At 40.5% G+C, this 27,852-nt stretch overlaps 1 protein-coding gene across 2 annotated transcripts in view; it reads left to right on the forward strand.

Moving 5' to 3' along the window:
- The window catches only part of RELN (reelin), a 524,687-nt gene that overhangs the window by 465,820 nt on the left and 31,015 nt on the right, over nt 1-27,852 (forward strand). For both annotated transcript variants that reach the window (XM_069977829.1, XM_069977836.1), the window contains exons 42-52: nt 3,468-3,688; nt 5,211-5,358; nt 6,131-6,389; nt 7,551-7,800; nt 10,934-11,102; nt 14,367-14,507; nt 16,120-16,297; nt 17,731-17,924; nt 21,057-21,313; nt 22,347-22,501; nt 22,725-22,939. In XM_069977829.1, coding sequence (XP_069833930.1) covers nt 3,468-3,688; nt 5,211-5,358; nt 6,131-6,389; nt 7,551-7,800; nt 10,934-11,102; nt 14,367-14,507; nt 16,120-16,297; nt 17,731-17,924; nt 21,057-21,313; nt 22,347-22,501; nt 22,725-22,939 — 2,187 coding nt within the window. The remainder of the gene's footprint in view (nt 1-3,467; nt 3,689-5,210; nt 5,359-6,130; nt 6,390-7,550; nt 7,801-10,933; nt 11,103-14,366; nt 14,508-16,119; nt 16,298-17,730; nt 17,925-21,056; nt 21,314-22,346; nt 22,502-22,724; nt 22,940-27,852) is intronic.

Below are 27,852 nucleotides of genomic sequence, written 5' to 3' on the forward strand. Positions count from 1 at the left end.
CCTGAATGTACCCCCACACTGTATTAAGAGCCCCAATACATACAGTAGTTACCTTATAACACTATTTCCACCATACAGTGATTACATATTACATGAAAACTGCACTGAACAGAACAGAAAGATGTCCCCAATGATACCATTCCGTAATACCGCCACACCATGACCCCTATCACTACAACCCTATAACTGTGCAGTTACATCCAGTGACTCACATGGGCCGTCTTCTCCGATCTGTCACATTTTCTTTTTCCCTCCATCCAGCCTGGGCCACCTAGAAGTCGTCTTCTGGCTGTGAATCTTCTCTCCAGAATCTGTCAGAGAAACATTTTAGGCTCCAACACATACAGTAGTTAGCCCCCTCTGTACCCCTATATAGTAGTTACACTCCTCTGTGCCCCCATAGTTTTAAGGTGTCCCTGTGCCCCAGTATTGTAGTAAAGCCCCTCTGTGCAGCCCCAATATAGTATAGACTGCTGTGTGCTGCCCCCAGAAATATATAGACCCCCTGAATGCTCCCCCATAAATATATAGATCTCCTGTGTGCTCCCCCAGAAGTATATAGACCCCCTGTGTGCTCCCCAGAAGTATATAGAACCCCTGTGTGCTCTCCCAGAAGTATATAGACCCCGTGTGCTCCCCCAGTTATATATATATAAATCCCCTGTGTGCTGCCCCCAGTTATACATAGACCCCCTGTGTGCTGCCCCCAGTTATACATAGACCCCCTGTGTGCTCCTCCAGTTATATATAGACCCCTGTGTGCTCTTCCAGTTATATATAGACCCCTGTGTGCTCCCTAACCCTTCCCATATAACAGTAATTCTCCAAAACAGACAAAAAAACCCACTTATACTCACCTGGGCCATGCGTCTTCTCTTCACTGCACTCTTGTGGCAGAGTTACCTGCGGTCACAAGAGGCCGCTCTCCCCATCGCATAACAGTGCACCAACACACCCCTGACCCTGCAGAGCATCACATAACAGTCCACCCACACACCCCTGACCCTGCAGAACATCTCATATCTATGCACCCACACACCCCTGACCTGCAGAACATCTCATATATATGCACCTACACACCCCTGACCTGCAGAACATCTCACATCTATGCACCCACACACCCCTGACCTGCAGAACATCTTATATCTATGCACCCACACACCCCTGACCTGCAGAACATCTCACATCTATGCACCCACACACCCCTGACCTGCAGAACATCTCATATCTATGCACCCACACACCCCTGACCTGCAGAACATCTCATATCTATGCACCCACACACCCCTGACCTGCAGAACATCTCATATCTATGCACCCACACACCCCTGACCTGCAGAACATCTCATATCTATGCACCCACACACCCCTGACCTGCAGAACATCTCATATCTATGCACCCACACACCCCTGACCTGCAGAACATCTCACATCTATGCACCCACACACCCCTGACCTGCAGAACATCTCACATCTATGCACCCACACACCCCTGACCTGCAGAACATCTCATATCTATACACCCACACACCCCTGACCTGCAGAACATCTCACTACTATGCACCCACACACCCCTGACCTGCAGAACATCTCACATCTATGCACCCACACACCCCTGACCTGCAGAACATCTCATATCTATGCACCCACACACCCCTGACCCTGCAGAATATCTCATATCTATGCACCCACACACCCCTACAGAACATCTCATATCTATGCACCCCCCCCCCCTGCAGAACATCTCATATTTATGCACCCACACACCCCTGCAAAACATCTCATATTTATGCACCCACACACCCCTGCAGAACATCTCATATCTATGCACACCCCCCCTGCAGAACATCTAATATCTATGCACACACACACACACACACACCTGCAGAACATCTCATATCTATGCACCCACACACCCCTGACCTGCAGAACATCTCACATCTATGCACCCACACACCCCTGACCTGCAGAACATCTCACATCTATGCACCCACACACCCCTGACCTGCAGAACATCTCACATCTATGCACCCACACACCCCTGACCTGCAGAACATCTCATATCTATGCACCCACACACCCCTGACCTGCAGAACATCTCACATCTATGCACCCACACACCCCTGACCTGCAGAACATCTCACATCTATGCACCCACACACCCCTGACCTGCAGAACATCTCATATCTATGCAACCACACACCCCTGACCTGCAGAACATCTCATATCTCGCACCCACACACCCCTACAGAACATCTCATATTTATGCACCCACACACCCCTGCAGAACATCTCATATCTATGCACACACACACCCCTGCAGAACATCTCATATTTATGCACCCACACACCCCTGCAGAACATCTCATATCTATGCACCCACACACCCCTGCAGAACATCTCATATCTATGCACCCACACACCCCTGCAGAACATCTCATATCTATGCACACACACACCCCTGCAGAACATCTCATATCTATGCACACACACACCCCTGCAGAACATCTCATATCTATGCACACACACACTCCTGCAGAACATCTCATATCTATGCACACACACACACCCCTACCCCTCCCCCTGCTGACCAGTGCCCTCAGTGTGGCTTACCTCCTGCTGATCTTATACACTGCCCTCACTGCCTCATAAACAGCCTAGGAAACTAGCTGCCTCATAGAGCCTAGCAAAGGAAGATAGCTCCTCCCACACTGGTCACATGGGCATGATGTCATCAAAGGTCCTTTACACCTCCTGGACACTCTATTCCTGCTGCTGTATGTAACAGTTACAGTGCAGGGCGGGCCGGTAGACAGGCAGGGGGGCGAGCGGGGGGTAGGATGGATGGGTAAATAAATTACTTACCCATCCAGATGGCGCCCCCTGACGTTTGGCGCCCTAGGCCATCGCCTACCCCTGCCTACTCTTTGTCCCGGCCCTGCATAGCCTACACTGATTATGCAGGGATGCTATTATCAGTGTTGTCTCTGCCTGGAGTCCCTGCTGCTTCAGAACAGTGATGCCCCAGCATACTGATTGAGCAGCACCATAAGCTGATGCTCTATTCAAATTCTAATGGCCTCAGAGCCATTGTTAGTTCAATCAAACGTATGTTGTAGGACCACAGTACAGTACAAAGGAGGGTGGGGATCTTGCTCCATATCAATAGCGTTGTGCAGCAGCACATGACCAGAACAGAGGAATGGGAGCTGAGGCAACTCTGCAGTTTCCGACATGAGCGTGCCTCTTATTGCTGCCACTTCATGGAAATTGAAGTATAAAATGTACATTTATTTTAATTAAGTTTTATTATAAAGTAATATAACTTTATTAAAGCAATATATTAAAATAAAAATTACTCTCCAGAGTATCCCTTTAGTTGAAAAAAAACAGTTTTTTTGTTGTTTTGCTCAGCTACATAAAGTGATAAAGATAAAGCTAACAATGTTATTTTTGTGCTAATTAAGCTCCATTAGATTCAGATGGTATCAAGGATTTTACCCAACTTCTATGAAACCTGTGACTTGGGCTATTGATAACATTTATATTGGTCCTCAGTGTGAGGAAATGTGCAATGGTCATGGAAGTTGTGTCAATGGGACCAAATGTATTTGTGATCCAGGCTACTCTGGCCCTACTTGTAAAGTCAGTACTAAGAATCCAGACTTCCTGAAGGATGACTTTGAAGGTAAGAATGTCATACATCATTGTGAGCATATATCTGCTGATCCACACTGCCAGGAGTACTATACCAACCACTGTATTTAATCTAAAAGTAGGGGAAAAAAAAACAATACAACACATACTGAATATAAATTTTAGGAAACTTTTCACTCAATTACCAAACTGTTTAAATTCAGAAATGTTTGAAAACTGAGGTACCACTGTGCTACACATTTTTTACAAAAATTATGATAGAATGATAAAAATTAATGTTATTAATAGTAGTATTAGACTACTCACTAATTTAAACAAAGTAAAAGAGAGGAAAGCAGTGATCAGGCACACTGTAAAACATACTGGCCCAGATCTGAGACAGGAGTCTGACACATTTTTGTCTCAGACACAACCAATCACAGCTCAGCTTTTCATTGAATTAATATTATATGTTTTCCTTTGTGAGGCAAGATATTTCAAGTAATGCAGAACCCTGTACCTGTTCCATCCCTTTACCTCCCTGTGCTCCATACTTTGGCTTCTGATAAGTGCAAATGGTGCATGTAATATATTTATTATACCTGCCATATTTTTCTTTCATAAAATATGAAAAAGTACACATGTAAATATTTTTAGAGATGCATTTGTAGCTATTAATTATATTATTGAAAGAAAGGTGGCTACCTACTAGAAAGTATGAGTAACCTTTTTTTAGCTCAGGAATAGCTTTACAATTTTCACAAAAGTGACCCAAATTCTTAGTGGTGGGGGGTGTCATATTATGTGCCTCTTGGGGAAGGGGGGGGGGCTCCCCGTCCAACCTAAACTGCCTAGGTGTAACTTGCAGCCCTGCACCAGCTTCTTGTTTGGATACCTGGCACAAAGGAGTCTTTTTTTTACAAGGGTATATCCCAGAGAACTTCCAAAATTTTGCTTTTATCTCCTGTTACTGTGTAACCTCACCTCCCACTCTAAAAACACCTGCACACACACACACACACACACTCTGAGTAAATATTTTAGTTTTTTCTTGTTTTGCCTATAGACTGACATATTTTTGGCTTCCAATATGTCAACTTTAGCTTTCACACACATACAGTCTTTCAGACTTTCTCTCTATAGCCCTATTGGCTTTTTCTCAGTGATGTTTTAGATGCTTTACTGTGCACATTCCCTTGATTCTCAAGATCCACAGGTTCCAACTTCCACCACTATTTCTGCTACAGTACATATCCTCAGAAGCAGCAGCATGGAGGACATTATAGAGTAGTACTGAGCAGTATAAGCTGTGAACCCATTTCTGAGTTTAGACCGTAAGCCAACAGCATAAATGTCCATGTTTCTACCTCTCTTGCTACCCCTACACTCCTTTTCTTCTCTCATTTGCTCCTCGGCGTAGACTCCTATGGACAGTGTAATCTGATCCCTAACTGAAGTTGAAAGTGAAAATCTTCTGCATAGATCCCCCTGGCTTAGCTGGTTAGCAGGGAGCTACTGTGTACATAAAAGTGTCCAATAAATACTGTACTCCATTATATTTTCTATCCTTTTAGGTCAATTAGAATCAGATAGATTCCTGTTAGTAAGTGGAGGAAAGCCTTCCAGGAAATGTGGAATACTGTCCAGTGGAAACAATCTATTTTTTAGTGATGAAGGTTTAAGAATGCTGATAACAAGAGACCTGGATTTATCTTTAGCTCGGTAAGATTTATGCTTTTGAAATTTTTTTCCTATAATAATCATGTATTTAGATGTTGGTTTATTTCTGTAAGTCCCAAAGATGCGTAAAATTGTCTCGGTACCCCAGAAGGGATTTAGGAATCTGTTACTAAAGTTTAGCATGTTATCTGTCAAGTGGACAATCATTGAATTGTGCCATACATTCATAGAGTATTCCTGTAATGATAGTCAACATTTGGTTTACCTGGAACCTGTCGACATGAAAATGCTGCCAATAATCCACTGGCCTCCTGTTATACATTAAGGGATACAGAGCAGTGATCAGTCATACAGAGAAAGCTGTCTATCACTTATTAGGACTACCCACAGGACTAAGCTCAAAATAACTACAGGTTCAAATATATAAAATACAAAATATACTGAATCTTTTCCCCAAATACTGTATATAAAATTGCTCAGTTCTTTCTGCTTGTAACATTATGCTGTCAGACGGGAATGTTTGTTCAATGCGACGGGTTCACTTTAAGATACTGAAACAGGATGCAACAAGCAAACACCCCAGCTGTTCTTGTTTTATTTGGCCTTACAAGTCATGGGCAAAATCAAACATTGAGGTTGGTGCTATATTGTGTATTTATACAGTGCAATATGTAACTGGGAGTTCATTAATTCCCTGTGGCTACCATGGCACATCTGGCTTCTATAGCAAAACATCCAGTAACAGAACCACCACAGAAATGGCCTGTGGCAAAAAAAAACATATTTAAAAACCAAAGATATTTATGCCTTCTAGGTTTGTCCAGTTTTTTATGCGGTTAGGATGTGGAAAGGCAGTGCCAGATCCCAGGAGCCAACCAGTGCTGCTGCAATACTCACTGGATGGTGGATTATCATGGAACCTTCTTCAGGAATTCCTCTTTAGTAACTCCAGTAATGTTGGACGGTATATAGCCTTGGAAATCCCCCTTAAAGCTCGTTCTAGTTCTACTCGTCTTCGATGGTGGCAGCCATCAGAAAATGGACATTTCTATAGTCCCTGGGTCATTGATCAGGTAAGCAATGTACATTAATGTTTACTTCGTTCGGTTTCTATACACAAACATACTGTATTAATTGGAGGTGTGCAATCTTGTATTTGATATTGGTTTTAATCTCTTCCTGATTTTAGTTTCCTTTAGGTTTTTTTGCCTTTGGTTTTAGTGCTAATCGTGTATTTATTATGTAGAGTACAGTCGATAAAATATAGGGTGTTTCTGGTTATTTAGGCTCCCCTATTTTACTGATTTACGGATCAGACACAGAATAAACTACAAAATCAGTGACCCTAAGTTGACATCTTCTCTAATTATAGTCACTCTTCTTCCCCAACCTCTCTTTCTAACCAGACAATTCACTTTTATACCACAGACCTCTATGGGAGCCACACGTTTGCATTCGTTCATAAATTCATGTTTTTGGACTATGTCAAGTTGCATAGACATTTACCGTTACATACTCATTTTGTCTATTCTTTTAATAAGTATAATATTCAACTTAACATTAAAACAAAATCCCAACTTTCTTATAGTCATATTGCCATGATTTTTAGACATGGTTAAAACATTTGAGTTTGGGGGGGGGGGGGGGGAGTGTCTTTTTAATACACTTTTATTGGTCTCTATTCATATGTTGGCTAGAATCTGTGACTGAAGCCTATGACTACAGAGCCTTCTACCCATCTTAGATTGTAAGTTTGTCTAGACAGGGTCATATCTAGCATGTTTTTCCAAGTGTAATTTGCATTAGGCTAGGTTCTTACTGTGTTTTTGCTGTCTTAGGTAAAAGTTAAAAGGGAAAAAATGGATGTCCAAAACGAATGCTGCTGTGTGCCATATTGCATAATCCATTTTTCATTGACTTACATTATAAGGCCTCATTCACACACTGTATGGTTTAAACAATGGCCGTTGCTGCAGCTTTGCAACAATAGGCGTTGTTAATGAACAGTGCTTGATTACATTGAAGTATACACTCTACACACTACGGCTGGTGTGCTATGCAGCTGCACAAAAAACTGACATGTCCATTTTGTGCATCCGCTATTTACTGAACAGCGGCCACACAAAACTTTACATTGTGTGCTATGGCTAATCGGAGTGCATTCCAATTAAAATGAAGAAAATATTGAAAAAAGGGAATAAAAGGTTACAAGACATGTATTTTTATGTTTCTAGATTCTTATTGGTGGAAATATATCTGGAAACACTGTTTTAGAGGATGATTTCACCACTTTAGACAACAAGAAATGGCTTCTTCATCCTGGAGGCACAAAAATGGCAGTTTGTGGATCTAGTGGTGATGCACTTGTATTTATTGAGAAAGCCAGTACTCGCTATGTGGTAACGACAGACCTTGTGGTAAATGAAGATTCTTTCATGCAGCTGGATTTTGCCGCTTCTTGCTCTGTTACAGACTCTTGCTATGGTAAGAAGTTCTAACGAAAAAGAGGCCCTCACAAATTATGATAAAAAATACATAGAGTATTTCTAGAGTATTCTGAGCCACATGCAGACCAGACAGATTACCAGTGTATGGCATCACTGATTTATACGTTAGATATACAGTACATTCGTAGCAAATCAATCAAATAAAACTGTTTTAGGTTATGTTAACACAACGTCCAAAAAAGGAAAAAAGCATCTGCTTTTGTGTTTAAAAAGACGTCTGTTATTGCATAATTTTGATTGGCTTGACTAAAATGCATTGAAGTCTATGGAATAACGGATGTCTTTTTCACACATTGTATTGGAAGCGTCCGCCTCAAAAGACGTCCGTCATTCGACACAATGTGTGAAAAAGACATCGGTTAATCCATAGACTTTAATTCATTTTATTCAAGTCACTTAAAATGATGCAATAACGGACGTCTTTTTAAACACAAAAAGCGGATGCCTTTTTCCTTTTTTGGACGTTGTGTGAACATAGCCTTAAAGAGAGCCTTTTACATATGTTATATTGCCCTCATTGAGGCATGCAGTTTACAGCTGCCTGTCTCTAGTGCCAGAGCACATAAACCACTGAGCCTGCTTGGCACTTCTGCAGAAGTGGGTTGAGTTGTAGCACATATCTATGAGACATTTATTGTGGATAATCAATCATATTATGGATATGCTACAAATGTTTGAGGTGTGAATACCTCTTTAATACCATTTAAAATCCCAAATCAACATAAGAAGTAAATACTGTAGCTAAGCTTTATATTGTGTTAATGATATATAATATTTATTATAGTTAAAGAAGAAGTCCGGTGAAAATAAAACAAAATATCCTGTGCAGGCAGGGGTTCGGGCAACATAATAAAGAATACTTACTATAATACTTGTATACTTACCTGTCCCAATGCCCCCGCAGCGCAGAAACACTGCTCCCAAACCTGCTGGCTGACTGCTGCAAGGTCATGACCTGGCTGATGAATTGCACGTGCAGCCAGTCAGTGACTGGGGTGAGACACTGCTGCATCACTGACTGGCTGAGCAGGCAATTCATCAGCCGGTTTGGGTACTTTCCCCCAAGTCATGATGTAGCAGGAAGCTGGTGGGAAATGAGTTCTGGTGGCTATCAGAGAGCTTGTGATAAGGGGCCGCGTGGGCCCGGGGATGGTAAGTATACATTCTTTATTATATTCCACCAGCCCCCTGTCTGCACAGTATTTTTTCAACTGACTTCTTCTTTAAAACCACATCTGTACCTTTTACAGGTATATGATAAGAATATTTTGTACTTTTCTTTAATAAATTAACACTGAACATCTGTATATCAAAACCAGGATGTTTTTGCATATTCATTAGGGGTTTCAGTCCTGTTCTACCCGCTTAGAATATATAATTTAGTAGCTTCCTCTACATGCTGACAGGTGATTAGTCCCTTATGTGACCTACATTTTTTTGCTGAGCCACAGTAAGTCTATGTTTACACACAGCAAAATGAAGCCAAAAAAGCTATAAAAGATATAAAAAGCAGTGTTTAAGTTAAATCTAATAATGTGTTGTGTTTAAGTCTGTAGAAAAGGGTCTGTCAGTACACACATTGTATAAAAAAAATTCCAACGCTGGAATCATGGCTGTCGTTTCATACAACATGTGCATTGATGGATGTTAGAATGTTAACCTGCTGATATTGACTAATAGGGCAGAGGACACTGAGTAAGATTGTACTTTTCTTTATTCCTCTCCCCTGCACAGTTTTTGTGTAAGATAACTTTTTAATAATATGCTAATTAAGGCATTAGTGCACTGGGGCTTGTACTTTACCCCCTGATGCAGCAATCCCCCCCCCCCCCCCATCCACTGCTGCAATGGTGCCTCCTCCAACATGCTGCAGTGAAGTAGCTGTTGGCTGCCCGTTACTTCAGAGTCAGATGAATATTCATGAGACGGCAGTGGGTGTGCGGGCAGATGGATTGGTGCTCTGAGTGGTTAGGTGTGGCCCCAAGTATAGCAGTATGCGGTTTTCAAACCAATATGGTGCATATAAAGAAAAAAAGCTATAACTACAATACATGGGTTATGCCCTTATTACACAGGACTAATATCGTTCCAAAAATCGTTAGATCGTTCACATTTGAACTATAACTGTTACGTGTAATAGCAGGCAACTATTAAACGACCAACGAGAAGCTAATCGTTTACAAATCCTTCAAACATCATTCGGTGTAGTAACGTATCGTTCGCTCGTTCCCTAGTCTATCAGCCAGGAAAGGACGAGCGCAAGAACGACCGGAAGTAACAATCATCGCTCTGCGTTATAGGGTGAAAGATTAAGATCGTTCGTCATATCGGTTGTTTGAGATAGTTTATCATTAATCGTTAATCACCAAAAAATCGCCCCGTGTAATACCATCCTTACAGTAACCTTTCTGTCAGATGGTTGCAGATAAAATCATAGAAATTCTCTACTAACTAACCTACATTCAGGGAAATTTGGTATGCTGACATATACTGTGGTATATATTGGGGGGGGGGTTATCATTAAGACACCTGCACACTTGTCCTTTGTAAATCAGTCATTTTAAAATCCGTGTGATTACTGTTATTCATTTAACAGGACTACACAGTGTATCAGGCTAATGCTAACTAGTGGCTAACATTACACTAAAATAGGACATTATTTATAATTTATATGTCACATATTGTATTTTTGTGCCTTACCATGAAATGTAATGTGAAGGCAGTGCATGCAATGAGTTCCTGACCCCCTACGCCACTACTTCCCTACACTTTACTTTACTATACTATATAGCAAACATTTTAAAGTGCACCTGTCAGCACAACCGCTGTCAGATCAGCTGTGTTTTCCTCTCTTAAGCCAAAGTTCAAGTCTTTATGTATATGAACATGCAATGAAAAATGTGCATGACCCCCATTGGATCAGAATGGAGGTTGCACACATTACAGTCTCATTGACTGTTCATAACTATGGAGACCCAAACTTCTGAATTAAGAGAGGAAATTGCAGCTAATCTGGCAGCAGCCGCGTCGACAAGTACACGTTGATAATCGTCAATGTTAGGTTGAAAAAAGTAATATTTACTTCTCTTTTTTCGGGCTTTAATTCCTAGCCATTGAACTAGAATATTCTGTGGATCTGGGACTTACGTGGAATCCTGTACTTAAAGACTGTCTTCCAACAAATGTGGAGTGTAATAAGTATCAGCTTCAGAGAGTTCTGGTGTCTGACACATTCAATAAATGGACAAGGTTTATACTGCCTCTTCCTGAATATACCAGGTACACAATAAATACTGAATTAAACACATTCTTATTATTGTTTACAATATTTTCTGGTAAAAGCATGTGGTCATCTTTATTTGAACCTTCAGTGAGACTTGTATTCTCAGCCATTAATGCTTGAATAACTTTGGGTAAGGCTGCATTCACACGTTCGTATATTTTGCGGACTTACGGACGGAGAATGGCTGTCCTGGATTGTTTCCCTGCCCGGCAGGATGTAACAACATCATGCTGGCAGCTTGAAAAATGTTTGAATTACCACGGCACTGTGGTGACAGAGCCATACAGTTGCTTTTTTACAGTGCTGCAGAGATTCAAACACTTTCCCCCGTCAGCATGATGTTGATACATCATCCCAGGAAAGGAAACAATCCAGGACAGCCATTCTCCGTCCGTAGGTCTGTAAAATTTTCAAAAGTGTAAATGCAATCTAACTTTGTTTATTGCCTTCACACATACAGCAGTCACAGTGAGAGAGATTGCAAAATTGCAATGTGAACATAGCCTAAGGCTGTAGGAAATTCCTGCCATAAGATTTCTGTCCAAAAAAGGGTTTGTCTAGTCTTTTGTAAATAAAGCTTACTATTGTATAATGAAGTGTGAAATGTTTTAATTATACTTAAATTGACTATTTTCAAGATCTCAACCTTCTTCACATCCTTCTCATACTTAAAACTCAGCTATCAGTTTGGCCAATATTCTCTGAGAATAGTACATAGGAAGTTCAGATGTGCTTTACAGCTCATATCCTATATGATGCTGTACTTATACCTAAATTACTCAGTAATGCATCCTTCTTTTACACCATTTAAATTATAAAAAAGACTTACTTTGTCTCTACTGGCTAGGTAACAAATTTAATAAATTTGTCCCAGTATTTGTAAGGTTATTAGTGTTTAAGTCCAAAAATACAACTAGCAATGTATGATTCAAGCTAATCGCTGAGCTGTATATTAAACTAGTATCTGAAGAGATTGTAATAGTAATAAATATGCTGTAGTTACTGGTTACTTTCCGCCTGGTACATGTCTGCTGTATGCTGTTAGTTGGAAAGAGAATCATTTGATCTTTGGAGCCAAACATTAATATGCATGAGTTATAATGAGGGTGTGAAATTTCCATGTACTGACAGGAGCATTTTTCACTGTGGTGCAAGCTCCTTATTTGTCCCTTTCAGCAGCTAATTTGGATTTTCTCCCGAAGGGCTAACAATAAGATTTTACTTACCATTTAATGTTAAATCTAGTCTAGAGTATATCAGCTAATACATAAAAATTGATTTGGGGCCGTACACTTGTACATGAATTACATTGCTATTTACACATGTGTCACATTATAAGATTAAAATACGTTAACATTTTTCATTTAATATTATTTTTAGCCTTTGTTAATCCAGAGAAACATAACTGTGTTGATAATTATTTTGGTATGGAACCTCATTCCTTAATTTTGGAAATTGTATTTATTTAAAAAATATGGAAGTTATTTAGGTATTTTGTAGAGCTAAATAGCATATATACGTTCAACCCCTTTACATCAGGAATACGTTTATATACGTTCCTATTGCAGATGCCCCGTGCAGTTGAAATGTATATAAACATTCCTGCTGTAAAGGGGTTTCAATGTGTGTAGGGCCACTTCAATGTGATCAGCCCTGCACACATTGGTGTCCCTTGAGCTGCACATAATAACAGGCAGCCACGATCACGCAGCTGCCTGTAGTTAACTCCTTTAAACATTGCGATATACAGTAATTGCTGAATTCAAAGCTAATGTACCTTTGTGTTTTTTACATGAATAGACTGGCACAGGGATTCCCGCGCACGGTGACGGTTTATTCCCAAGCACCAGCCCGGCATGAAGCACTGGAGCCATGTGACAGAGGGAAGGGGAGATGATTTCACTGGAGTCGTCAGGCTTGCCCCCAGTGCTTCATGCCAGGCAGGTGCCGGTCTGTTCATGTAAAATACACAAAACGATGTACCTAGTGGTACATCCACTTTAAGGGAGTAAGTGACAGGATAAGTACCTGTCACTGACTGACTGGGACCCCTGCAGCAGGATGGAGGTGAGTATTTCTCCAGTGTTCCCTGACAGGTAGAGGAGAACTACTTACCTCCATCCTGTCGGATTAACGATCTTCTCATAGAATGTCAAACGCCTATATGTGCAGAACGCCGATAATACTGAACAATGGCCGATAATACTGAACAATGCCATAATTTTGCTATGTTATGAGAATATATAGTGTAAAAAAAATATTTTTTTTAAAAAGTGAAAAGTTTAAATCACCCCCTTTCCCATTATACAAATAAAAATATGTAAAATAATAAATAAATAAACATATTTGGTATTCTAGTGTGCGGAATTGTGTGATCTAGTAAAATAAAATGATATGGTTTCTGCACATTGAACAGTGTTAACAAAGAGAGGAAACCAGGATTACTTTATTATATACCAGAAAAAAAATTTATAAAAAGCAATCAAAAAAATTATTTTACAACAATAATCACTATACCAATAAACACTATAGATCATGGCCCAAGAAATGACACCTCAACCAGCCCTGTAGGTGGAAAAATAAAAGCATTATGACTAGAGATGAACGCACCGGGTTCGGGTTTGAGTCCATCCGAACCCGAATGATCAGCATTTGATTAGCGGTGGCTGCTGACCTTGAATAAAGCCCTAAGGCTATGTGGAAAACATGGATATAGTCATTGGCTGTATCCATGTTTTCCATACAACCTTAGAGCTTTATCCAAGTTCAGCAGCCCCAGCAGCAGTAGGTAAGTAGCAGAATGAAATAGATGCAGTCATATATTTAATGTTAAGTGGTATTCATAAAGATCACTCTCAATAAGAGCCCATGCTTCATTGCCTGGAGCCAAACCATTGACTCAGAATAAAAAGTATGTTAGGCAGCCAGAGAATAGTCAGCGCTTGAAGTTGATATGTTGGAAGAAGGGGATTGGGCAAGCAATAGTATCCAAGTGAATATGACAAGGGCCACATTTTTCTACACTGGTGTTAAAAGTCTATAAGAAGGTGATGAGGTTATCAAATGTAATCTTACTTTATATAGTCACAACTAGTATTTTATAGTTGCTTTTTGGCCTTCTGTTAATAAATTACTCGTACCATACTATAAATTTTTTTATAAATTGCTCTTAGCAATTTTCTGATGTTTTATTTGCAGATACAACATATATAAAGTTTAATATTTATTTATTTATTTACCTATTTCTTTTTTTTTTTTAGATCTCAGGCTACGAGGTTCCGCTGGAATCAACCATCACCTTTTGATAAGCAGCAAACCTGGGCTATTGATAACGTTTACATTGGAGATGGTTGTGTAGATATGTGCAGTGGACACGGTCGCTGTGTACAAGGGAACTGTGTGTAAGTATTGATGTAATAAAGCAATTGTAACTTACGTCACTTTAAAACTCCTGTGGAAGTAAATCATGTAGTTAAATAGAGATGATGCAAGCAGAGACAGCACAGTGGCCCTGTTTACACGTCCGTATGACCCGAAGGATGGGTCTATATTAAATGAAGGGTTTCATGAACTGCAGAGCATTATAAACCCACCCTACCCCTTAAAGGGAACCTGTCACCCCCCGTGCCGGGGTGACAGGCTCCCGACCCCCCGTTAGAGCCCCCTATACTCACCTAATCCCGCCGGGTCCCGCCTCTGGATCTGGTCGGGGGACGGAAATCTCAGCCACTGCAGCCTGGCGCGCGCGCTGAGAGATGAGTCCAACGCTCATAGAGAATGACAGAAGAGTCCAGCGCTCCGTCATTCTCTATGAACGTTGGACTCATCTCTCAGCGCGCGCGCCAGGGTGCAGCGGCTGAGATCTCCGTCACCCGACCGGATCCAGAAGCGGGACCCGGCGGGATTAGGCGAGTATAGGGGGCTCTAACGGGGGGTCGGGAGCCTGTCACCCCTGCATGGAGATTTGAAAGAAATCTTTTTTTGCTAGAGTACCTCTTTAAGGAGCAATCCCAAAATATGTGAAAAATTGGGCAAGGGAAATAGTGGCACCACCAGTACAAGTTAGGAAAAGCATGGCCAGAGTATGGTACAAACTTATAATCATTGTCTCTTTATATTGGATACATACACTAGGGAGGAATTGGCCCCTTCGTGCCAGATTGCCTACCTTGTCGACCAGGGAGTAGTTTCTCGAAGGCCATGTTCACACTCAAGCATGTAGCTGTGCTTCATGTGTTTGGTAGATCCATAGTAAATGAATGTAAACATACATGTGATAAAAAATACACTGTAGCTATTCTAAGATAAAAAATAAATGAAATAATATATGGGCAGACTAGATGGACCAGGTGGTCTTTTTCTGCCAACTTTTTCTATGTTTCAGTCTTAGAGGGAAGGAGCAAGCCCTTTATGGTCATGGGCTTACTTTGACGCCATAATTTTGCCAAATGTACCTTTCTTCAAGACCTAGAGAGCACATCAAGGATAGAACTCTTGATGGGCACATCTTTTAGACACAAAATTGGTTTATAGGTACCTACATTACATGGATGTAAATGGCATACTGAAGATATTTAGTATTACATTACAAGGCTATGTTCACTCAACAGCTGTTGTTCGCTAATGAAACAATGGCCAATCGTGTCTTAAAAAAGTTGCATTGAAATCAATTAAAACAACTGCCGTTGTTCACACAGTGTATTGAGCAACAGCCCGTTGTGCATTGAAATCAATGCAATATTCAGTGCAACAACAGCCATTATTTCATACTCACAACAATGGCCATTTTTTCATGTTGTTTGAGTGCCGAACAGCGGCCATTGTTCATGCAGTGTGTGAACATAGCACTAGAAGAAAAATAATCTTCTAAGCACATAACCCTTCTGTAATAGGCTTCGCATTCAAGAGGTTTCTTGCATCTTATATGGTCATAGTGGCACTTTTATATAAATATAAATCTGAATGATGTCTATTTAATTATGCTTAAGATTTGGGGTTGCTTTTGTTTTACAGGTGTGATGACTACTGGGGTGGGATTTACTGTGATGAACCTGAGGTAGCTTTACCAACACAACTGAAGGACACTTTTAATCGAGCTCCAGCTAGCCAGAACTGGCTGACAGTAAGCGGTGGAAAACTCAGCAGTGTCTGTGGTGCAGTAGCATCAGGAATGGCTCTTCACTTTAGTGGGGTGAGTGTGTACATTTTAGTTGCTCCCATAAAATATCTCTATTTGTCTTAAATCCTTGTAGCTATAGGTTAACCCTGAATCAATTATTCTTTGGTACAGTGAGTACAGTGTCCATATTACGACATAGTCAGAAGTCAAAGTCAAGAATCATTTTGACACAAGTGTGACACTTGACTCTGATACTCTGAGTATTGACAATTAACTTCTGATAACTAACTTCTGATAACTGACTTTGACTACTGACTTTGACCACTGACTTCTGACTTCGACTACTCACCAATGACACCTGACAACTGACTTGACTCCTGACTACTTATACCTGACTTCTGATCAAATAATGTGTGATAGCTGATCTCTGAAATGTCAGTAGTTAAGTATTACAAGTCCCTATTTAGTTTGAGATGCACTTTCACTTCAATTGCTAGGCAGCCCCTAGCTTGCATTATTCAGGTAACAAAATGAAGGGATATCTGATCTCTGACTTGTCATAAGTAAAAGTCATAAGTGAGAAATCCTGTCATAGCATACAGCTGAGCTGAGTTTCAAAGATTGTATTCGTTTCAGTTTTGCAAATAGCTGACCTATTGCTGACCTGGAGCATAAGCACTGACTGAATGTGTGGAGCCCTGAAGCTCTCCTGCATGAAAAATCCGTGCAGGGCCGATTTTACTGCCGTTTGAGACGGTGAGACAGTGATTGCATACTAGAGCTCAGTGGATACCGACACCACTGCTCTGTCTGCAGCTGCGGGGATGACCCTGCCAGGGATGGGATGTGTGCAGCTGGACCTGCTTCTCCACAGCTTGATGCTGCTAGCTGGAGGTAGAAATTTGTTGCTTATCACTTAGTTTTAAAGCAAATCACTGCGACAGGTGCCCCGTGCAGTCCCCAGTCTCCCATGCTCTGAACAAGTAAGACAGGACTTCAGTCAGAGATCGGATATAACTTGATTTTGTTACCTGAATACTGCAAGCTAGGGGCTGCCTATCAATTGAAGTTAAAGTGAAACTTAAACTGTAATACCTAACTATTGACATTTCAGAGATCAGATATCACACATTATCTGATCAGAAGTCATGTATAAGTAGTCAGGAGTCAAAAGTCAGTTGCCAGGTGTCAGGGGTCAGTAGTTAAAGTCAGTAGTCAAAGTCAGTAATCAGAAGTCAGTTGTCAATACTCAGAGTATCAGAGTCAAGTTTCACACTTGTGTAAAAATGATTCTTTACTCTGACTTCTGACTATGTCCTTATATGGACACTGTAAGTGAGGAAAAGGTCATGGTTTTGGAAGCTGTTCTGTATACTGGAGATATGAACCAGTGTCCTTTACTTAGGTCATGTTTAGTGTATAAATAATAGGTAGAAACCTGGATCTGTAGTCTCTTTTTAGTCTATAGACTTTCTTGCTGACTAATGAACATGCTTTTTCCACAGGGTTGCAGCCGTCTCTTGGTGACTGTGGACCTGAATCTCACTAGTGCTGAATTTATTCAGTTTTATTTCATGTATGGCTGTCTAATAACACCTCACAGCCGTAATCAAGGTGTATTGCTGGAGTATTCTGTAAATGGAGGCATCACCTGGAACCTATTGATGGAAATATTTTATGATCAGTATAGCAAACCGGGGTATGTATTTGAAATCATCAATATCAAATATCAATATTAATACAATTAATATGAAACATAGTAGAAATGTTGCTTGACCATAGTAATGTATAACATTAAATTTATCAAGGAAATTTATCAAGCAGTCTTTTAGTAGGAATGTTTTATGTTGTCTATACCAAAAAAAATCACAGTTCAGCTTTTTAAGCTTATGTGCGATTGGTTGCTATGGACAGCATTCCTGCTGTAAGCATGCGTGAATCTCCTCCATAATTTACCAATAGCAAGAGCTGCTTCAGTATTCCAGAGGTCAACACCATCCTTGGGATACCAGAGCAGCTGTTGCCATTGGTAATATTGTTATTTTTACTTACCTGATGCTCTTTGCTTTTTACTAGGCACGTTATAATAGTTAGGCATTCTTGTTCTAATTATCAATTAATTAGTACCTTCTATGGCTCATGTATCTATAAATATGATTGCATCCATCATATATTACATAACTGGCAAATACACACATTGCATTTTGCTTAAAGGTGAAAATTTATTTAAGTATTGTATTGCCCCCAAAAGTTATACAAATCACCAATATACACTTATTATGGGAAATGCACACAAAGTGCTTTTTTCCCTGCACTTTCTACTGCATCAAGGCTTCACTTCCTGGATAAAATGGTGATGTCACGACCCGACTCCCAGAGCTATGCGGGCTGTGGCTGCTGGAGAGGATGATGGCAGGGGGATGCTCAGTGTCCCTCCAGTGCCCTGTGCCCTCACAGCTCTGGGAGTCGGGTTGTGACATCATTTTATCCAGGAAGTGAAGCCTTGAAGCAGTAGTAAGAGCAGGGAAAAAGGCACTTTATGTACATTTCCTGTAATAAGTGTATATTGGTGATTCGTATACCTTTTGGGGGGCAATACATTATTTAAAAACTAAAATTTTAGCCGAAAAACTGTACAGATCGACATGGAGTTGCAGCTGACGCTGGAAAATCCTATTCCCGTAGTTGCATCCCATGGCGGCAGAGTCCCATGCACAGGCACCAATCAGCACAGGAATTCATTGGGGGAGATTTATCAAACATGGTGTAAAGTGAAACTGGATCAGTTGCCCCTAGCAACCAATCAGATTCCACCTTTCATTTTCCAAAGAGTCTGTGAGGAATGAAAGGTGGAATCTGATTGGTTGCTAGGGGCAACTGAGCAAGTTTTACTTTATACCATATTTAAAAGTCTCCCCTATTGTCAACAGTACCTTGTGAATTGGGTGCTCTGTAATACTTTGTGTTGTTGTCTAAGTTAACAGCTGCTTTGGTAGAGCTCATTGACAGTTGTTCTGACTCATTTTTTAGTTCATGTATTAGATTACTGCTAAAACAAGATAATATTTTATACATTATTATGGGCAAACAACATCAATTTTAGGTTTGCCCTATATGGTTTTAATAAAATCCAGTATACACACTGTATTTATATTTTCCTCTATGGTGTTGAATAGGATTATATTATTTTAAAGAAAAATATAGCATCGAAGAACAAACGAGAAACCCACCAATCCTTATACTTTGTATTACCCTCTGGCAGTGGAAAGTTTGCGCTTGTGGAGATCAGCACACTTCTGTATTGTTATATCACAGCTCCCCCTACTGTCATTCTATAAAATAGCACATCTTTTAATGACCCTATTACTAATATATCAGGGAACTGCATAAACTGCTGTCTACTTACATTTTAAGCAGTTTCAATTAGATCCATTTTGACATTTGCAGTGAATTTCAAATGACTGGATCCTGCTGTAGGGAATAGTAGAGAGGTGTGCACTACTTTGTCCAGCAGAATAATGGAAACCACCTGAAAAGGACAAAACTATTATGATTTATGAAGACCAGCCCCTATCCGTATACCGGCCTTAACAAAATCCCTGCCCCCATGTCTTATACCTCTCAATAAATCTATGTCATAGGTGGTCACCATAGTAGATGAAGGCCATGCCCTCTCTATGTTTTGCTGCGCCCCACTGTCCACCTGCCAGATGAGCATGGTGTAGATCAAAAAAATTTTGATGCAAATCGTGGTGGTTGCTCAAACATTTGTAACTTTTGGCCGATGTACAGCAGGCACAGCAATGATAAATCCACCCATCTTGTAGTACAAGCAGACACAGCATTTTTTTTATGCATTTCAAAACAAAAACAAAAAATGGATAAGCCCTTAGGCTGCTTTTATATGATAGTTTTTATCATCTATATTACCCTTTATATTTTGCAAACATGGAGCTAATCTATGGGGCTATTCACATTCACATATAAAAATATGCACATATTTAAAAAAAAACTAATGTGCATTTTTCATTTGTATTCATTTTTCAAGGTGTAATTAAGTTTTCTCCCGAGAAGACAGCCCATTAGTGCAGAAATACAGATGCCATATTGAAGCAATACTGATGAAATACTGATGCCATTTTAATCTGTAATACAACTGTATTTTGAATCTGTATTATAGGTGTATACCCATATGCAACTTGCAGAAATCAATAGATTCTGTAATAGATTTTATTAGGCAAAAGAGCTTCCTACTGTACTCACAAGGCAGTTTCTTAACCACCATTATCAAGAGAAAACAGTTTACAAAGGAGTAACGCAGAGTGAAGACTGGTTTACACTGCCCATGAAAGCCTATGGAGGGGGAAGGGGCCAAGGGGGATGAGTGAGCAGGAAGAGCTGAGAAACAGCATATGCAGTTTGTAGACTTTGTAACCAAAGAAAAAGCTGAATTGACATGTTGGCTGTTTAATTCTGCTACAGTGAGGTAGGATTACAGGATCTTGATTTTAGTTTCCACATAGTGTATGGGAGCCAATACAGAGGTTAGTCTGTATCCACACTACAGGTGAGCATAGGGAAAGCAGAGAGATGGAATTTTAAGGAACGTAACCAGGGGGAAATGACATATACTAGTGATAGAATGGCCGAATATAGTCCTGCTACTTATATACATGCAATGGACAAGTTATCCTGAAACGTCACATGAAATGAAAAGTTACACTTTAATATGTATGGATTACTTTAAATACTGTTTCTGAAAAATGCTATTTCTTACACTTCAAAATGTGACACCACTGTAAGCTATTTAATAATACTGTTTTCCTTGCAGCTTTGTAAATATTCTCCTACCTCCCACTGCTAAGACAGTTGGCACTCGATTCCGCTGGTGGCAGCCTAAACACGATGGCTTAGACCAAAATGATTGGGCAATCGACAATGTGTTGATATCTGGTTCTGTAGATCAGAGTACAGTGATGTTAGACACTTTCAGCAGTGCTCCACTTCCACAACATGAGCGCACACCAGCTGATGCTGGCCCCATTGGGAGGATTTCCTTTGATTTTTATGGTGAAGAAAAAACTGCAGGTAATTTAACATATAATGTATAATAGTATAGTATAATGATTTTAGCTGCCATCATTTGTTTTATGTTTTTTTATACGTTATTTTAGGCTGTGTCCATACATGCAGTAACAACTCAATGTAAGCGTATCATTTAATTGCAGTAATTATTTTATTGCAGTTCTGCATAATTTCATTACATTTTTACATCACTTCATTGTAGTAATTAATCATTTAATTGCCGTCCAGCCTTCCTTATTTGCGATAACACAATGAAACTTCGGCGTGTGTGAACATACTCTAAAGCATTTCATTGCAAGAGCAATAAGTATATGCCCCATGTGCAAAGCAGTAGATGGATGGAAGGCACTGAAAAGCAAGTTAATAATTTAAACTCCATGACATTTTGTTTAGCATCACTGAGGCTGGGTGTACTTATAGAGATACAGTAGTTTGCCAAGTATCCCTTACTGCTCTGCAAAATGCATGTAAATTACTGTGATTTTGCTGTGAAGCAACTGAAATGTGTTATACCCTTAAAGAGCATGCAAACAATAGCTCACTGCAATTTGTGGTAAATAGGAGTGAGTGCAACTCAAACATGCTAGGTTCCGATCGTTCGGCATTTGAATACCAGTGATTGAAGAAGTTGGATTCCACCCTAAAGCTATATTTATGTTTTCCCGTACTCCCTAGAGCTGCATCCAACTTCTCCAGCCACTGGTATTCAAATGCCGAACAATCAGACTTCTACATGCTCAAGTCAGGCTTATCTCTAGTGGTAAAACATGTGCTCATTGCTCCATAGTAATTGGCTGCATTGACACCACCACTGTGAATGGGTACATTCTCACAGTTTTAGCAGTAAAACACTTATTTGTTATCAACCCTTTGCAAAAAAAAATTAAAATCTTGTAATGAAACAGTGTTTAGCATTTATTAAACATCATATATACACAGATATAAAATGTAACAAAATGTGACCTCTCCTATTACATATAACCGTTTGTAAAGTTTTGCTATTTCACAAGGAGTATACTTTTTATTTATTTATTAGTGAATGAGCATTGGCTTTTCCATGATGACTGCAGTATTGAGAGATTCTGTGACTCACCTGATGGTGTTATGATCTGTGGAAGTCATGACGGCAGAGAAGTATACACAGTAACCCATGATCTGACACCTGCAGAAAACTGGATTATGCAGTTTAAGGTAAATGTGCTGATTCTGTTTTCCATTACCTGCTTTTGTGTTGTATTTAGGGATCGGCAAATTTACAGTACAAACAAAGCAAAGCACTTGGCTAGGCTTGGCTGTCGGCTTGTCAATCTTATAAATATGAATGGTTCTTCCTAACCTCGCCATTACAACACAAGTGACCATTGACAACAAATTGCTACTTCAATGAAAATAATTACTTTTTTTTTAATTATAGATAGCAGTTGGCTGCAAGACCTCAGATAAGAATGTGCCAAACAATGTACATATTCAGTATTCCACTGACTTTGGTGTAAGCTGGAGCTACCTAGTTCCACAGTGTTTACCTGCTGACCCTAAATGCTCTGGGATCGTGTCACAGCCATCAGTATTTTTTCCAACTAAGGGATGGAAACGTGTCATCTATCCTCTGCCTGTTAACCTTTTCGGAAAGTGAGTCTCTAAAGGATGATTTGTTTTAACTTTTGTGAAAAATTAGGAATATGCAACCTAGAAAAACTGCATGATGTCTCTTCTTTTCCAACCTATATAATATATACAGATGTAGCCAGGGATGTAGCCAGGCTTAACATGAGTTGTAGCCAAGGTTAACTTGAACCCTGATGCAACAATTGTGTCAGGGAGCTATGTTAAGTCAATTAGAAAGTCACGTTAAATATGTTATTATTGCAAGTTACCCTGGCTACAACTCATGTTAAGCCTGGCGACATCTGTATGTATAATACTGTATATATGAACAAATAAGGAAAATCAGAGTTAATGTTTTGTTTTTAAACTAACAGATTTTGATCAAAATTAATTGAAAACTTTTTTTATCAACAATTTTATTTGCCATCTAATCTAGTTAAAATCAATGAGCTTTGTTAAGTTGAAAGTACTCCATAAAAGCTATATTTGAAGATCAGTTAAAACAAAACTTGAAAGATAGCAGAGCTTTTAAATTCTCTGGTGCATTAGATATGTATTGGTCAAACCCGACAATTTTAGTGAGACTGCCCAACCATCTGATGTGTATAAGGGCCTCCTGATTCTCTCCCGACATGATGGGGGGGGTAGACTGATTGGGCATGTTGAACTACTCTCAGAGAAGAGGCGAGATAGCTGTCAGCTGAAAACAAGGACCAGGCATCAGACAACTTTTCAGACAATGTGCACAGTTGAGTCACATTATTTTTGAGCAGCAGCTATTATTGTGCACAGTAACTGCTGTGTTCAGTAGGGACAGTAGCTAGATGGCCTGGGAGTAACTCAATAATGTTTTGGTAAGTTGTCACAGGTATCTAAAACCATACTGACTGCAGTGCATCCCACGGCTGCTGAAAGGTGCGTGTGTGAGGTTTTATTGGGTTAACACAACGATTAAGGTAAACCCACAGATGCTTAAAGGGGTTATCCAGTGCTACAAAACATGGCCACGTTTGCACCATTCTTGTCTCCAGATTGGGTGCGGTTTGAAACTTAGTTCCATTGAAATAAATGGGGCTTAATTGCAAACCACACCTGAAGTAGAGACAAGAGTGGGGCAAAAGTGGCCATGTTTTTGTAGCGCTGGATAACCCCTTTAATTCTGTTCAAGTCTGGGGAATTAGGTGACAAGGGTAACATTTGAAGGCCTTGATCATGCTCTTTCAACCAACATTTCTATCTGTGTGACATGTCGCATTGTTGGATCCCATCCACCCCGGGCAAGACAATCAACATGCATGGTTTTATGTTATCTGCAAGGATAGATTCATGGCCAAATTGGCTGAGAATGCCTTACGTATGGATTAGTGGGCCCAGAAAATGCCACAAAAACATTGCTTAAACTATAGACCTGGCCCCAATAGCTTGTGTTCCCCTCAGCAATAGTTGCATGGTGTCTGTTCTCTGATGTTTCTCAGCTGACACACCAACATCTATCCGCTTGATAAAACAAAAAGTGTGACTCATGAAGGCAATTTTTTGCTCATAAGCAGAGGTCCATTTATGATATCACTGTGAAAATGGAAGACTTTTCTATCCCTATCACCACTTTTATAACAGTGTCCACTCAGCACCCTATAGGTTCTCTATCTATTGTTGACGTATGCAGCCACAAAGAGGCTAGCATTGTCTATGTTTAAGTATTGAAAAGAGAAGTGGCCTATGCCCGATTTGTCTGGTCAGATCTTGAAAGGCTGGTGCTGGGTGCAGACTGGGGTCATATGTGAATAATAAAGAGAATCCCAATTCTGTCTCATGCATCGCCCCACTTACAGATTTATCTTTCCCAGAACCCTGTCTCACTCAGAGACTGAGCTCTGTCCAATAGTGCAGTGGTGCAGACATTCTGGAAATCTTTGATTGACTTAATGTGAAGCTGAGGGTCTCCTTCCCCTAAACCCACATCTCATTTTATTACACCTCTCTTCCCCTGAGCTGTCAGCCTACCTTCTACTACATTCATATAGGTGGCAAAGCTATGCTTGCTGGCAAGGTGGCTGAAGAGTGATAAGCCTACTAATGAGCATGTGCTCCAACAAATGAAGCATTATTTATTGATTCAGTTGGATGCCAAGCAAGAGAAAAAAGCGCAAATCATTTTTTTTTTAAAAAGTGGAAGAAATGTATTGTTAATCAGAAATACATAGGGTGGTCAAACCCTTTTGTAATACAGCATAATATTTGAGGGCGGACATTGCAGACTCCCTCTGAGCCCTTAGATTTCTAGATTGAGGCTTTTGAGTGTTCTCTGTGTGCCATAAAGGACGTGGGGCCTCATTCCTGTGAGGGATGGTGAGAGGGGGGTTGTTTACTTTTTCGAAGTTCATATAGTTCTCTGCGACTATATTGCTTGGGATCATATGTACCAGGAGATCTATATGATCCCTCAGATATGCTGAAATTGGCAGCAATGGCATCATTTACTTGTATGTGTTCTTTTTGTTACACTTTTCATATTATCTGTATTTGTATGACTCATTTTGGAAAAGAGAAAAATGTTAAATAAAAATAAGTTTGCAAGAAAAAAATGGAAGAATGGAAAAATGGATGATCATACGTGTGATTTGGATGCCCTACTTGTATTAGGGTTTGTTGAACTGTTATTTTCCACAAATCTTGTATCTTGGTGGTGAGCTGCTCCACTGTAGCTTGTCTGTCCTTGCACACATTCATAGCTGACATTCACCTCTCATAGCAATGACACGTGGAGCTCCACAGTGTCCACTCGCTTATTTACAATGATGCCATGATTTGTCCACTCTCTACACCACAGCAGGACACAAATAGTTCACAAACTGTGCAGCATCATACAATCCACCTTTGGCTTAAAGGGCAATTATCCTGTTTTGCAACTCTGATAAATTGCCCCTTGTACCCATGACAGCAACAAGGGATATGTGTGAGGGCAACCTGTTTTACACCTTACATACCCACCAAGCCAGCTCACAACACATGACTTTATTCCTGAGCTATGCAATGCAAACACTGAAAGTAGGAAGTGGTCGTAATAATGTGACTCAACTGTGTATCTTTCTTTTCTTCATCTAAATAGATATACACACTGTTTAGCTAACAGCTATCTCTTTGTAGTAGCCAGTTTAGTGCCCATCCTATACATGTGGTTGTGATTGGATGCTTCTGCTGAAGGGGATTAATACCTTCCACAATGGTATATGGACCAATATATTTGGGTGCTAGTTTAGCAGACTGTACTCTTAACCTTAGATTCCTGGTAGAGAGCCAGACCTTTCCCCCCAGTACGTATTGATGGCCAGGTATGCGTCTTTTATTAGCATGTTTTTGATATAACTCTTGGGCTTTAACTAAGCTCTGATGAGCTTGGGCCCAAACTGTGCACAGTTTTGTGAACAAGGCTTCAGCCGAAGGGTTAACTGAATCTGCGGCGTGAGTAGAAGAGTACCTAGGGTTAAAACCGTAATTGCAAAAGAAACTCTGTTTGTCGTGGGCATCAGCCACAAAACATCTCAGAAATTGCTCTAGAAACTGGTTGATTCTCTCGGTCTGCCCATTCATCTGCGGGTGTAAGGCAGACGAGAAGGACAAGGAGATTCCCAACCGCCCACAGAACTCTCTCCAAAATTTCGCTACAAACTGAACGCACGGTCAAACACAATATTTTCAGGGATACCATGAAGGCGAAAAATGTGATTAACAAACAATGTAGCTAAGGTGCGAGCATTAGGCAGTTTACACAGAGGGATGAGATGGCACATCTTAGAAAATCTATCCACAACAACCCAAATTACAGTTTTTCCCTTAGACAGCGGCAGGTCAGTGATAAAATCCATTGAAATGTGTGACCAAGGTCTCGTAGGCACCGGCAGAGGACGTAAGAGACTCTTAGGTGGCCTACGGGGAACCTTAGACCAAGCACAGGTCGCACAAGCATCAACAAAAGACCAACAGCACCTTGGAGATACTCCGAATATGACCACAGGGTAGAAAATTGGGATGCACGCAGAAGGGCTCACAATCCTTGGTATGAGCACTGGTTGAGATCAGAGAAAAGGATTCCCACAGGATCCAAAATTCAAAAAAGAGTGTGTTTATTCACACATCAGGGCACAAAATTGCAACGTTTCGGCCATAGGCCTTCGTCAAGCATACAGATACAGTGCTAACAGGATATATATATATATATATATGTGAAAGCATTGGAAAAGCCAGCCCAAGGGGAGGGACAAAAAGGGAGGGGGAAGGGGTGGAAAACACAAGGAGAGGAGGTGAGAAGGAAAATCCGGGATGGCACAACAGCATATGCAGGCAGTAAAATATGATAAACACTTATGTGATACATAATAGATATCAGGTAGTAGTCAGATCCACGTATCGACAGGTGCGGTATCGCAATTCAATAATGGTTATTCAGATTGTATAATGTGTACAACACCTTCTGATGATATCACCCATATGTCCTGGTGGAGTCCATATGGCCCGGTTTTGGAAGGAGCCGGCTCGGTAGAAGACTCTGCACGCTGACGCGTTGACAGTTTCCGGACGCCAGAGTAGGCTGACTCGTGCTCGGGCCCAGGAAGGCCACCAGTAATGACGCGCGAGCAAATACTTAATTCCTGCCACCCCCGGGTGACCAGCCAACACCGAACCATGAATCTTCTCCAAGACCCAGACACGAAGATTCGGGGGTACAAACAATAGAGTTTCTGGAGTATTCTGGGGTGCAAGGGACTGAGACTCTGTGATCAAAGTCAACAGGTCAGGTTGTAAGACGGCCACTACTACACCAGGGTTCAGAATAGTATCGGGATGGTCCCTATGAGTGCTCTCGAGGTCAAAGCTGTGAGACAAAGCATCAGCTTTGACATTTTTAGAGCCAGGCCAATAGGTGATCTCGAAGTTGA

The sequence above is a fragment of the Dendropsophus ebraccatus genome, chromosome 1 (genome assembly GCF_027789765.1).
Source record: "Dendropsophus ebraccatus isolate aDenEbr1 chromosome 1, aDenEbr1.pat, whole genome shotgun sequence".
NCBI lineage: Eukaryota > Metazoa > Chordata > Amphibia > Anura > Hylidae > Dendropsophus > Dendropsophus ebraccatus.